Source organism: Apium graveolens, unplaced genomic scaffold (genome assembly GCF_009905375.1).
Source record: "Apium graveolens cultivar Ventura unplaced genomic scaffold, ASM990537v1 ctg5253, whole genome shotgun sequence".
In the NCBI taxonomy this organism is placed as follows: Eukaryota; Viridiplantae; Streptophyta; class Magnoliopsida; order Apiales; family Apiaceae; genus Apium; species Apium graveolens.
In genome coordinates, this window is record NW_027418888.1 from 23,628 (window position 1) to 38,773 (window position 15,146).

General features: G+C 33.6%; 1 protein-coding gene across 9 annotated transcripts; it reads right to left on the minus strand.

The window, feature by feature from the left end:
* Positions 1-1,990: 1,990 nt before the first annotated feature.
* On the minus strand, positions 1,991-14,846 carry LOC141702508 (proteasome subunit beta type-7-A-like). Of its 9 annotated transcripts, XM_074506165.1 has the most exons (13): positions 14,471-14,846; positions 13,930-14,308; positions 13,724-13,820; positions 13,556-13,625; positions 13,363-13,467; positions 13,184-13,221; positions 6,121-6,314; positions 4,916-5,006; positions 4,503-4,649; positions 4,146-4,209; positions 2,908-3,008; positions 2,434-2,803; positions 1,991-2,313 (listed from the first exon to the last, which is right to left on the minus strand). In XM_074506165.1, exons 2-7 carry the CDS (start codon positions 14,000-14,002, stop codon positions 6,251-6,253), a joined length of 447 nt encoding a protein of 148 aa, XP_074362266.1. In that variant the 5' UTR covers positions 14,003-14,308; positions 14,471-14,846; the 3' UTR covers positions 1,991-2,313; positions 2,434-2,803; positions 2,908-3,008; positions 4,146-4,209; positions 4,503-4,649; positions 4,916-5,006; positions 6,121-6,250. The 9 variants fall into 9 exon arrangements, with proteins under 9 accessions (XP_074362266.1, XP_074362265.1, XP_074362270.1 ...); XM_074506164.1 differs by having other exon boundaries at positions 2,434-3,008; XM_074506169.1 differs by lacking the exon at positions 6,121-6,314 and having other exon boundaries at positions 2,434-3,008.
* Between the last annotated feature and the right edge of the window lie 300 nt (positions 14,847-15,146).

Below are 15,146 nucleotides of genomic sequence, written 5' to 3' on the forward strand. Positions count from 1 at the left end.
AGATAAGAGGAAAAGGTCTAGGAAGAATAAGAATGGCAAGGTAGGTGTTAATAAGAATGGAAACTATGTAACCCCTCCTAATAAACCTAGAAAGACCTGTTCAAACTGTGGTAGCACTAATCATCTCGCTAATACTTGCAGGAAGAATAAAGAGATTAAATCTATTCCTTTTAAATCAGAGTTTAGAAATAGAACAGCTAGATATAAACCACGGAACCCTAGTTATCATTGTGGAAGTGTTTGGCATTCTATTTATACATGTAAAGAGTATCACAATTTGTATTATGATTTTTATAAACTGAAACCCTCTTAATTAAAGCAAAATCTATTTCTGTATGTATAAATACTAATAGTAAGAATGTTAACATACACTCTGATATGAAGTCTTCTGCTGCATATGTTAACAAACTTAAAAAGGCCAAAGGATCCAAGCAAGTCTGGGTCCTTAAAAACACTAACTGATTCAAATTACTGATTGCAGGGTGACAGGAGGAATGCTCTAGTCTTGGACAGTGGATGCTCAGGACATATGACTGGTTATAAATTCCTGCTATCAAAATTTGAGGAGAAGGCCGGCCCAAGCATTTCTTATGGAGATGGCAACGTAGGATAAATCTTGGGATATGGAAAAATCAAAGTTGGAAATGTCATCAATGAAAATGTAGCTCTGGTTGCAGGACTCAAGCATAATCTGATCATTGTGAGTCAAATATGTGACAGAGATTACCATGTCAATTTTTATAAGGAGCAATGTGAAATTGTCAGTAAGTTTGATGGCAAGATCACATTGACTGGTGTGAGACATGGTAATTTGTATGAAGCCAGGGTCTTCACAAGAACTGATAACTCATAAGTTTGTCTACTTAGTAGAGCATCTGTGGAAGACAGCTGGAACTAGAATAAAAGACTTTCTCGCCTTAACTTCAACAACATCAATGAACTTGTGAGGAAATATCTTCTAAGAGGATTGCCCAATGTAGTATTTTCTCCTGACGGCTTATATGATTCATGCCAGAAAGCCAAGCAAAGGAAGACATCTTTCAAGAGTAAAACTGAATCCTCAATTCTTGAACCATATCATCTACTTCATGTTGATCTTTTTGGTCTAGTGAATGTTATGTCTATTGCCAAGAAGAGGTATGCACTTGTGATTGTTGATGAATTTACAAGATACACATGGGTGTATTTTCTACACACCAAGTATGAATCTCCATCCATTATTTTTGATCATGTGAGGGAGCTGGAGAAATGATCAACATACAAAGTGAAGATCATCAGAAGTGATAATGGAACTGAATTCCAGAATAGCTCTATAGAAGAGTTCTGCAAACTCAATGGGATAAAACAAGAGTTTTTTGCTCCTGGAACTCCACAACAAAATGGAGTTATTGAAAGAAAGAATAGAACTCTGATAGAAGCTACAAGAACCATGCTTGAAGAAGGAAAACTGCCTACCTACTTCTGGGCTGAGGCTGTGCAGACTGCTTGCTTCACCACGCCATAGATGGCTTTAACTAACATAAAAAATGTGTTGTTATAGACCCCTAAAATGTTGCTTTAGGCGAAAATGGGTCTATTGCAACACTTTTTCGGTGTTGGGTCTAAGGCCGTCAGTATAGGTATCTAACCTTACACCAGTGTCAATCTATAGCAACACATCAAAATATGTTGCTATAGAAATCAATTGCAACATAATTTTCAGAGTATAGAAACACAGACATGGTGTTGCAATAGGTATACTAACTGACAAAAAATAGGCCCCACATGTGGGCCCCGCATGGGCATGACACGTGGCTGGGTCCCACTGGTGGGGCCCACACATGGGGCGCTTTGTCATTTATGGTAATACACCTATTGCAATACCTTTAATGTTGTAAAAAAAAAATTTATGTGCATAATTTAGCACCCTATTGCAACATATTAATAGACTATTGCAACACCTGAACTGTAAAAAAATGAAATATACTTTTCAAATACTTGATTTCCCATAAATTCAACCACATTCACAACCAATTCAATTCATCCAACCAGTCTTAACTACACATCCAACCGTTACATTCTGTCCAACCAACAGTCACAATCCATCATACCAAAACATATCTTAAGAAATACAAGTACTCTTGCTAATAACTAAACGTGCAAGATACCGCAAAAGCATACAAGTCTTTGAAAATAACGTAGAAGAGAGATAATAAATGGTCTAAGTTCTACGACCACCGGTAAGAGGAGTATCATCAGCTCCTGTGTCTTAACCTTGGCAACTTCATCAAAGAGCTTCCTAGTAAACTTTTCCTCGACTTTTTCAACAACATCCTATTAAATAAATAAAAATATATAAAACCAAATTCTCTCTGCAAGCCTGATGGCTTTTCATATTAAAGTATAAGAATCTAATTTCCTAAATTAATTGTCAATCAAAACAAGCAAACATACCATAGATAAGTAGACAACAAGCCATCCTGTAATGCAGAAAGTAGTAGATGAAAAAATATCTAACAATGCATCAGATGTAAAATGCTACTTCATTCGGATAAAATTTATAGACCCTGATGATGTGAAAGATCCTATTTAATTGTATTAAAAGGATATTTCACATCACAGGGAGTTAAATTTGAATGATGTAGCATCTTACGTCTGATACAATGCGAGATTTTTTCTCGTCTTTTCACTCTCCATGCTGGCCTAGTAAAACTTCTATATGTCGTCAAGCACGACCATACAACTTCAAAGCTTCAAGAAATTTCTGATGCTCTTCTTTTGTCCATCTTTCTCTCTGCTTTGTTATTATATAAGGTTTCCAGACCTGTTCTAGAAGGTAAGGTAAAACATGGAGGAGCAGAATAATAACAATTGAACTTAATTAACACCTAAAAATAATACTAGAATGCAGCCATAAAGAGATGAGACCTTTGGTTTGGGGTCTATTGTGTCGGACTGCATTCTGGCCCCAGTAGGAATCACATGTTTGCATATATCCGAGGTATCTGGCTCTTGTTTTCAGTTTCACCCTATAGATGAAGAAGAAGAAAAATATATATATATATGAAATTAATAAACATCGAAGAAGAAATATAATCTGAAGTATTACTTCTCATCAGAGCACCATAGGGCAGATATAAATAAAGGAGTTGAAAAAGGGTGAATCTCATGAGTTATAAGATTCGATTAAAATGTAAAAATATCATAATCTAAGAACATCATAATGTAAAAATAAAGGAGTTGACAAAATGATTAATATGCAATGCAAGTATAACTATACAATTATATAAATGATAATCCTACATACTTAACAAGTATGATGTATCTTATAACAGAAGTTTCAACGATATTGACGTGTCTGGTTAATTTACTATGTTTTTAAGCACAAGTACACAACCAATTACGCGTAATTTTTTTTCTCAAAACTTACTCACTACTCTGTAATTTCAATTGTTATTGTCCTTCTTTTAATCCATCGAGATCCGTAACAGGCTGTAATGATGCAAGATTGGTACTAACTCTAAATATGGCGGGTATGTTTAGAGAGGAGGTAGGAAGGGAAGGGTTATTGTTGAAATAGTTCCTCCTTCCTGTTTTAAGACCTACTGACAATGATTCACGTTGCACAATCTGGGACCCAAATGATAAGAAAAAAAGGTTGAATTAATTATTAACAAAAAAACATGAATTAATTATCAATACCAGTACACCCTTCTTTATCCAACCCTTCCCAAAACCAGTACACCCGACAAGTTCTTATATCCATTTTTAGATATGTGCACTGTTAGATGAATTACCAAAGAATATACATTCAGTTCTTAACATCAAAATTGTGTAACCTTCTTGATATTAAGTACTACAGAATCATGTAGTTGATACAAATAATCACCGTGATTTCAATTAGGATATACAACAAAATAAAGTAATTCACATTATGCAAATGCTACAGAAGTCTGCTTAAAAGTACAAAGGTCAAATACAATCGAAAAAACATTGGGAAAAATATGAATGTACACATACGTGTAATACTTTTTTCAAGTCAACTCGTTACCAAATAGTCAATTACTTCAGAGACAACTAAGCCACGTACTTACTATATAAAGCATAAATACAATATGGATCTACGGCTACATAGACTGTGTAAACCAATGCAAATGTCATCACACCTTCCAAGATTGATGCTCTAAATCCAGTCATTTCATCAGGTATTATTCCATGCATCGGAACTTGCTACAACACATACAAACAGAACATCATAGTCATAGTCATCACAAGACTACTGACTGTGATGAGAAGTCTCTCACAGTGCTTAAGAAAACACTTCTTACAATTTTTTAATTTCTACAGCTTACTACACAAAGCCACAGACACAGTACAACTAAAATAGCAGTACTAAGGGTCATTTGTCTAAACTTGTTAGGTACTTTTCCAGAACGTAACAATCAAATGGACCCGTATCATTTTCATCCTAGAGAACATAAATATGTTCGAGACAAATACAAGGCAATAACAAATGTACTTACCAGTCTTTTTAGAGAAAGAGTATCTTTTTTCACTGGTGAAAGTACGAGGATTTAACATCTCATAATTTCTCAAGTACTCCTTGTAACGCCCCCATATCCGGGGTTAGAGGATTTGGTCCTCACTATTAAACCTCAATCCAAATTAACCTGTTAAATCAAAATGCAAATGACAGCGGAAGATATTTAGCATCTATGACCCCAAACTAATCCAAGATCTTTTAAGGTTACAGTTCTAGAAACAAGAATTCCAAATTCTATAAAAGAATTTCAATTCCTTTTAAAATTCTTTTCAACAAATTCCAATTCAATACTATCCCGCTAGTAAGTTTGAAAAGAAGTATACTAGGCCCAACTATAAAATGACCCAATTATAATATAATACAATATAAACAACTTTTCATAACAGAACTTACACTAGCCCGCAAACCCTGGACCAACCACCTTCCAAGAGCTTCTTCTTTGCCTCCTCGAATTACGCGGCTAAACAGCGCTAGCTAATCCTCACTGGAGGTTAAATTTAAAAACAGGCAAGTATGAGCGGAAGAAATGCTCAGCAAGTTCATTATAACATATATATGGTCTTTTTGATATAAAACCCACGTCTGCAATAGAGCAGAACTTTTAAAATCATGATTGTTGAATCAGAAAATTTTAGTTGAGGAACCCCATAATTGGTTCCTTAATTATATTCAAAACCCTTTTGATATTTTCAAGCGAGATGCTTCAGCAATACTTTGAATCTTGATGAGAATAAAACTCGTAAAACTGTGTTTACGGAAATATCGTAAACAACAATAATATGAAACAATGATTATGGACTAAATCACAACCTTTATTCAAAACCGAACTCTTGATATTAATACTCATTTTGTTGTCATATCAAATTATTTATCAATGCAACTTGGATGCTCACAACATCCCATACTGAAGTCAACATCAATCATCTATACTAATACCACCTTTGATATTTAACAACAACGTAAGTATCCTCATAAATCAGAAACTGAATCAAAACCATATTTTACCTTTTTATACAAAACCAAAACTTGATAAACCATTCCTTATAAGATTATCAAAAGTATTATAATAATTTAGATTGGAATCCTTAAACGACGGTGTGTTACCGCCGGTGATCAGCCGCGGAGCAACACCGGTATGTCGAAGCATATCCAACTAAACAAAGGGGTACCCAAGGCACATATCGGCCTAGCAAGGTGTTATATCCTGTATAACACATAGCTCACGCTAGACCGCCGCCACGGCCTCTTACGCAACCATCCAATCTTAAAACATTTTATTGAAAGGGGTCATAATACTCAACACCCTTATAAACTTTTATTCCCCCATTCACTTGGGTAGGAATACTCGCAAGAATACTCGCAAAACCAAATCATTTTCCTCAAAATCCAAAACATTTATAAATCTATTAATTTGATAAGTAAAAACATTTAGCTACTGTGGACATAGAATAGCAGAAGAGTATTTACATGATAAACACTTAATTCAGCGACATATAAAACATTTATCTATGTTGATCTAGGAATAGGAAAGCAATACTTGCACAATAGGATTCAAAATAAATATCACTTGAACAATAAGTGATGATATGGATACTTGCCTTTGGGTTTTTAGCAGTTAGTCACACTCGCAATAACACAATCATTCATTCTGACATCTCATGGCATCACTGTCTTTCCTTTTGACAATTCGTTGATGTGCTGCTCCTGCAATTTCTAGAAGCCAGATATCTAGTACCATTCCATTTCACTCTTTATCCACCGTCTTGTCCTGATCAACTCGAATGATCCGCATCTATAATTAAAATATACAACTTTAATCGTCTAAACGATGATTACTCGAAGAACTGCGCGTCAAAATCCTATCGTCTACCCATACGATAGCCCACACATAATTACAACAGTCAAACACAAGACTCTTGAATCATGCAAGCACGTAATTCACATAACATATAAACACATAATCCACGTATCACATAATTCATATAACCCATGCCTCGGTTCGCCAAAAGGTTCGACTCAGTACGTTTAAAACTGAAATCAGGTCAAAAATATGATTTACCGAATAATAAATGACTCGCAAAACAAGAGACCTTTCGAAACAAAATAATTTGGGTCTCAAAAGTAATTTTAATAAAAGCGGAATATTTTTCTGAGTTTATACGCGTTCGTTTCTTATTAAACGGACAAACGATTTATTTATTACGAATAAAATAAGAATAAATCAAAACAAATTATAAATAATTGAATCAAATTATGATTTTCGAAAATAATAAAAGATAATAATTCAAAATTGAAATAAATATTTTAGAAACACTTTTGAAATAACGTCTTTGTAAAACGGACTTTTCCCGGGGTCATACCCCTCAAAATCAATTTCAATCAACACAATCCAATTGTACTATAATAAAATCAATAAATTCAAAACACACAATACTTTATATTTGCACGTATAAACATGCCAGAAACGAAAAATACGGCCAAAAGCGACTTCTACAACAACTTCTGAAATTTATGAAATAAGAATATAAACACTAACATGCTATATTATACACAAGTACGAAGGTGGAATTTCAAAATCGTTACCCAAAATAAATTCTGATCACCCCGAGGAAAATATCTGATGTCCGGAAAATATCTCCACAAAAATCCGAAATTCATAGTGTGACGACTGAGAATTTTGCGACGTAATTAAGTGAATAAAGTGTGATTTATGTGCTGTAAATATGAATTATGTGATTAAGTGTTGATTAATTGCCCTTACTGTATATTAGTATCTAGGAGCGTAATTAGAAGCGTTCCAATTTAAAGAGTCAGCTTAGGAGTTAAGCTATGTTGTCGGGCCGTCAGGAAGAACGAAACCCGTCCTAAAAAGGGGATTAAAGTATTTAAAGTGTGAATTATTTGTTATTATGTGAAATGAAATGCTTGAGTAAAGTAATGCGTTCTAGTAAAGTGTCGGTCGATAACGATATTGTGAAGCGTAAATGAAACGCTAAGCGTCGGGCCGTCAGGCTGAACGTGACCCGGTACACGTAGAAAGGAATAATATTAAAGAAAGAAATTTTTTATGATCAGTCATGATTTGTGATGTGTTCATTTATGTGCTTGCTTTTCTGTATACATGATTACGTGATCTGTTAATATTTTTATGGATTTAAGGGAATTATTTGATTTAAATAAGGTTTATTTAACCTTCGCGCATTTTTATAAAATTATCTGAGTAAGATAAAGGCATGAGATTTGTTCTGTTATCTTCGAAATAGTCCTAGAGACTTTCTAAAAATGACGGACGGATTTATTACATGATCGTTGCATTTTAAATTGATTTTTTATGTGATAAAATGCTATATTTAGCACAAACTTGTGAAAATCATATAAAATAAACCGTACGCTCAAAATTTTATTATAAGTAATGGTTGGAAAGCTAATTTCGATATCTACGTCTTAAAATTTTCATTCGCAATAATTTTCAACTTTCCGAGAGGGATATATTCAATATTCGATTTCTATCTTATTTGAGTAAAAAGAAAGGATAAATCAAACAAAAAGGGAATTAGTAAATTAATAAACTACCCTTGGCCCTAATACAAATATAAACTCACCCCCACTTATTTCTTCTTTCTTTCTGTGAGCACCCCTCTCTCCCTCTATTTCTTTCTTCCTCTCTCTCGAACACTCTCTCTCGGCTCTCTCCCCATCTCTCTTCTCTCTCTTGCATGCAACACCAAATACTCACCCAAATTCAAAGGTCTCACCATCCATAGCTTCTATTTTCGATATACTACTCAAACACCACTTGCATGTAAGTGTTTATATAAGTTTCATGGATTCCATCTCCATGATTGTGTTCAAGGAAATACGATTTCTTGATATATGATCATAAGAGAAGATTCAAGAGATTTTGTGGCTTAAACTCAAGAGGAGACCCGTTATGGGCACTCTTAAGTTCGACCACCACCGGCCATGATCCAAGGAGAGCCGATGGGATTTTAAGAAAATGATGTGTTAGTTGTACTAATGTGATTTTTGAACTTTATGCCCTTTAAAAATTTTATGTAGCCTTTGCATGTCTTGGTTTCTTGAAGAGTTCAAAAAGGGTTTTGTACTTCCTTTGAAATTTAAGTGTGTTGATTGATAAAAGGATTGCTATAAAAGTATTTGGACTTGTGTAATTGATTGGATGCTTAAGAAATCAAGTTTGAGGGTTGTATGTTGGGGTTTTGGTTCGGCATTTGTACTAATAAAAAGGGGAATTAGATTTTGTGACTTGATCTTAGTGTAAAGTAAGCTTAATTAGTGAGAAATATGATTGCATGTTGGTTTAAAAGAAGAACTAGTGATGCATGTCATTGTTTGGTCCTTGAATTGTGATTTATGATTTTAGCCGAATGGAAAATGGCTCTAAAAGAGATTGATTTGATGCTAAGTGAATGCATGCATGTTTAATTGGAAAATTTGATTAAAGCTTGAGTCACTAAGTGATGTTTTGATGTGTAATTCGAAAATTGTGATAAAAATGAGTGTTTTATTTAATTAAGAGATAAATTTGATTTGCATGTGAGCATATATGTATGATTTGGTTCGAATTTTATCAATAAAGAAAAGGGTGATAGCTTAAATGTGGATTATGCTAGAACTAAAGTTGCATGGTGTAATTTTTGAGAAATTTGATTGTATATATATATTTATGGTTCGAGTTTTTGTAAATTGAAAGAAAGGAAAATGATTCTTTAAAGGTTTTTGAATGCGTATGTGTTTATACAAACTAAGCGAGTATTTGATTGATTTTGTGATTGGTAATTGCAAGAAGGCCGAATAGGCCATATAAACTTAGAATGAAACTTGGTTTTTGATAATCGAAAGAATGATTGGGTGTGTATATGTAAATGTCTATGGATTTGATTGTTTGATTGTAGTATGTGGTTCGAATTAAGGAATAAAAGAAAAAGGGAACTAAGACGATTGATTTTAAAAGCTATAAGTGATAGTTATAATCGTAAAGATTTAGTTGTGTATGAATCGTGTACTCGTATGTGTTATAATCATTTGATTTAAAGAATAGTCGAGATTAAAGCGAGTATAAGTTGATTATTGAGTATATAAAGATATAGAGGCTACGAGAAAAGAATGTGTTATGTACTATTTGCATGTGTGTATATAAGCTAAACTCGTATAGTTCGAGTCAAGAGTATAACCGAGCTATCGTATTGAGTGAACGTTCCGGGAACGAGAGTTGAAAACTGATTAAGGGTTTGGTTTTTATTGTAGATTCGGAGCGTGAGGGCATTCAGGCTAGGAAAGGGAAGGGTATACTAGGTGGCAGTAGTTCAACCTTCAGGAAAGCGAATTCAAGAAAGTAACTCTAATTATTTGTATAAATGGTTATAGAGAGGATATTGTTCATGCCATGTAAAGTATTGAACTTTTAAAATAATGAACCCCTGTTATTGATTTGAGATACCCTGTCTTTGATCTTGTAAAACTGTTATTGATAAGCTTATTGATCCAACCCCCTGTGGTAACTCTTTTTCCTGTTCTACTTATTTGATATACCATGAACTGTTATAAACCCTATAAGTACCTTTACGAACCCCTTGTAATGATGCTACAATCCTAGATCACCATATTCCCTATTGATCCTTGAAACAGTTTTGATTCTTCTAACTTAAGTACCTTGTTATCATTGATTCAAGATCCCTAGAATTGCACCTTCCTATCCTTGATTCATTTCCTTAACTTTGATTTCTTGAAATTGAATCTAAGAATGAATTTCGACTTGAAAGAGTCCGAATGATTTCATATTCTTGGTAATGATAAAATGAATTTAGAAAACCTACTTTTTCCAACTCAAGGTTTTCCAAACGAATTCCTGATGGATTAGATTGGGATGTAAGAGGCTAGTGGGACTAGTCCAGTCATAGTAAGAGGCTAGCGGGGCTAGTCCAGTTTAAGGCTGAAATTATGCCATTTGGTACCTCAAAGACAGGATGGAGGTCGCTACAGGCTGATCACCCATATTATAATGAAATGAAAGATAAAGTGGTCCAATCAAGGGTTCCATATTGATTATTTTAAAAGGAATTGAAATTTCCTACTCAGTAATTGATTCTTTGAAAATGAAAATGGTTTATATTGCTTTGAAAAGAGTTGATTGTGATATTGTGAAGCTTATAACTCGTGAACCCTGATTGTTATTCTGTTGATCATATAATTGATTCCATATAATGAAAAGATTGTCGCTTTCCTTTTTGAAAGATCTATTTTGATCCCTTAATGATTTGTGATGAATGTCGGCTCTCACCCTACTTTGAGCCTTGTTCCTTGAAAGCCCCAAATTTTTCCTTCATAACCCTTTCTTAACCCGAAAGATAGAAATCTGCCACCTAGATCTGATAAAGTAGAATGCCCTGAGATTGGTAAAGTATATTATGGATTTTGATATTGTAAAACTGCTTTATAGTTACTTGCTGAGTTTTATACTCATATGTTTTATTTAAATCTAACCATGGCAGTTAAGCAAGAAGATGGCTAGGCTTAGGCGCACTGCTCGTAAGAGCGTACCTGGTGGTCCCTATCGTGTTGAGGGCTTCTGGTTGCCAGAGCAGGTAGTAAAGTTTTTTTGAGTGAGCAAGCGCTTAACTAGAGAGTTGTAAAGATACAATGGGTCATTTGTCGGTTCCAAGCCGGGATCGAATATGATTATTAAATTTTATTTTGGGGTTGTAAGTTATAATGTATGACTGTTTGATCCTGTCAGTTGCTAATCGAGGTTTATGCTTATTTAATTAGTAAATTAGAGGTGTGAGGGTCCTCATTTCCTAACCCCGAGATTGAGGGCGTCACACATAGCCATAGAAATACACATGCTGAAATGTCATGTGGAGTAATCAACGCCGCCAAACTCTTTTTCTACGCCCCGAAAATAAATTAAAACGGAAAATATGCTCCGCAAATTTTCTTCTCAAAATCTTGCAATATATACCTATGCGTAGGTATCGAAGCGCTGATCGTTTATGTATATAATAATTGAAATTTGGACGAACGGATCGTAAGATATGAATTTTTGAAAATCAAATGTAATTAAATACATACGATAGTGAGAGAGGAGAGACATAAATAAAGGAAAGGGAAGGGGGATTAACAGGGGAGCACGGGTGGCGGGGAGGGGATTGGGGGTGGGGTGGTGCATGGCGCCTGGGGGGTGGGGGTACTGGGGGGTTTGTATTTTTTTTAACAAATTAACTGCTGACATGCGTAGAAAGGCAGCACACAATTTTAACATGTACTCACAATAATGCCACGCATCTTTATTTCCACCTGCAAGCCCCAATTTTGTTCCGCATTACGATGTTTAACAAATAAACTTGCGAGTAAAATTAACTCGAAAAATTACCAAAATACTTTTAAAATTCTCGGAATATTTAAAAACTAATAAAATTAAATTTTCATAATTTTTAAAATATTTTGACTCATGCGCTATACCCGCATTTTACGATTAAACGAACAAACGTGCGGGTAAATAAAACCGGAAAAATTTCCGAAATAATTTTAAAATTCTCTAAATATTTCAAAGTTAGAAAAATATGAGTTTCATAATTTTTGAAACATTCTAGAATTTAATACTAAATTTACATTTATATATCGGATCCAAAATTAGATTACTTAGCCGCTAAGTAACTATAAAAATGATACAATTTAATACCAGATTTGGATAATTATCAAAACCGAACTTCTTATAAAACACCTTATGAGAAAATAATGTAAAAATATCCCATCTCTCGAGAATACGGGTTTTATTGATCTACCGAAATGATTATCGTATCGAAAGTTTTGTGCTGGGACTCGTACGAGTCAAACTGTAATCCGGATCGAAAAAGTCAAAATAAGGAAAATGTTCAGAATTTTAAGATTAGGTTAGGAAGGAGTTTTTCGAAGAGTTTCGGGTTGTAAAAACGCAAAAACGGTTGAAGTTGGACGATTCCCGGCTTTATAAAATAGTTCTCAGAAAATAATTATTAAATCTATAAATCCTTACAAAATCATATAACACTCCAAAAAATTACCAGAAAAATACCATAATTATCTATACTTTATTCTGTACATATTAAAAATCAAAATACTTACACTTTATCACATATAAACACCCAAATATAAATATCAATCATCAGATAATTCACCAAAATTCCCATAATAATCACATAATAATTATTTAATGATAAAAATATTTGCACGATATTTCCCGGATATTACAAAACAATTTCAATTTACCGATATCAATAAGATCGGCTTTCAAATAACTTTTGAAAATAATACATTTAAGTTAATATTTTCAGAAATTAACACGGATCCATATAACATTTAACAATTAGCACATTACCATTTAATAACACCAACTCATCAAACATGAATAAAATATCCACCATTTTATTCCTTCTAAATCATAAAAGCATATATATATATATATTCAAATAATAATTATAATAATTCTAAAAATACGGGATATTACACTCCTTGTACCCTTGTACAAACAAATCATATGATCAGGGAGGTTGATAAGGAGTAGGTTGCAAATTATCGTTCCATGAAGGATCAACATCATATCTTAGTTATAACACATATATCAACATTGCTCCACTTCCCAAGTCATTAAATATGCCTTACCGTATATCATCACGTACCAAAGCAACTCCATCGTCCCTCTGCAAATATATAAATAACCAATATAACATGTGCACTTGTGATTGATTGATGTGAAATAAGGCTGGCTACTATCACCCAAAATAACTAAACAGGAGGAGCTACGGTCCTCATGTTGGACAATTCTGAAGCACACTACTTACATTTATCCCCTCGGCGTATCTAGATTCGAAAACGGCCATTGCAGCAAGTGAACCAGATCCCATTATAACAAAAGGCAGGGAATCAGTTGATCCATGAGGGTAAATCTGTTATAAAAATCATAAGGTACAATTACAACTTTTTTAACTATCAAATACATATATATTAGATGTCAATAACCCAATCCCTACTCACAATGTGTAAATGTGGACCAGTGACATCAACTCCATCAAGCACCAATGCAGCTGAAACATGACCTTGATAGCTAAATTTACAAAAAGGTGAGGCCTTTATTAACTATAAATCCCTTCACCATAGAAATCTGATAATGCCAAAGACAAACATATTAAATTATAGTCTTACCTACAAATATGAGTTTTTAAAAGTGTGAGGGCTCTCACAACCCTTGATTCCCTACCTGTGTGATAATGATGCAGCTTCAACTGAGAGCTAATATTATCTGCAAAGATTTAGATGCTTTAACAAATAATATAATATCACAAACATAATAGACACAATCACAAACTTTATATAAAAATATATAACAACTATAATTAGACATAGCTCACAAACTTCAAATAAATAGATAAAGGAGCAATGCCACATATAAGTAACTTGAAAGTGCCTGACACGAATGTTCATGGCTCTTGATGTTATAGCTCTCAAATTAGCTCTAGCCACATGAGTAGAGGAGTTTCTTTATTATTGTGGTGCTGCTGATTTTTCATCAGATGGCCTAAAAGCTTCCATAAACTCTTCTCTCTATAGTCTCAATACCAACGCAGCATCCTCATCTTGAACAGCCAAGTGCTACTCTCTTATCCGTGCCTTATTTCTAGCATCTTCACTTGCTCTTCTTGTCAATATTCCAGAAGCCCGATTTCTCAAATTTCAATTTAGCCAAAATTGAACAACTACTTGTCCCAAAAAATGATTATATGATTGTACCTGTGTCCACATGGAGTTGTATTAGGTTCAAAGCAAATCTCTAGACAGATCTGCCAAGTAAATTTTATTCGACAATTCAAATTTACAAACATCACCATTATTCAAAATTAAAATGACCGAAAACAAGATAGAGTAACATAAGCAAACCGGAAAAGCACTTACAGCACAAGAAAGTTCTTCACGAAGTTTATCCATACAAGGAAGAGCAACGAAATCTTCCTTTTTCTTACAAGAAGTGGGAGTATAAAATCGAAATCGAAACTACCAGTCATTTCAGCAACAGATCTGAACCTGGGGCTAAACATACCTTAAAATCGAAACTACCCTCAAATCTCAAACCCTAATTGAACACTATAATCCCAAATCAGTCTCTCTTATCCTTAAATTAAATTAGATAGAAAGAGACCGCGGTGAGAAACTAGGGGTAGAAGCCTAATTCAGACAGAAAGACGAGTGACCGAAGATGAAGAGAGGCGAGTAATTTTTTTAGTAGAAACGAGAGTGAATATGTTCCCTCTGTTTTATGCCAATATTTCACTTCCCGCTTTATCAGAATGTTAGCTTTCAGGCCCAATTGTTTAAGCAATCCGATCCATACTAATTATTTTTAATTTTTTAAATCAAACTCTTTTTTAAATTACAAATATTATAATTATTATAATTCATTTATTACTTTCATTAATTTATGAAAATTTAAAACTATTACATCTGTTATTTTTTATAAAGAAATATTTTAGTGATATCAATTGATATTTTAATTTTATTTAAACTAATTTTTAAAATATATTCATTTAATATTAAATTTAAATTAAATATTTTGATATTTATAGAATATGAA

Coding starts and splice junctions, on each gene's coding strand:
- LOC141702508 (XM_074506162.1), bottom strand. CDS start 14,002: ATGAACATTCGTGTCAGGCACTTTCAAGTTACTTATATGTGGCATTGC. Junction 13,626..13,723: donor TTAAAAACTCATATTTGTAG/GTAAGACTATAA, acceptor TTGTAAATTTAG/CTATCAAGGTCATGTTTCAG. Junction 13,222..13,362: donor GATACGCCGAGGGGATAAAT/GTAAGTAGTGTG, acceptor ATATATTTGCAG/AGGGACGATGGAGTTGCTTT.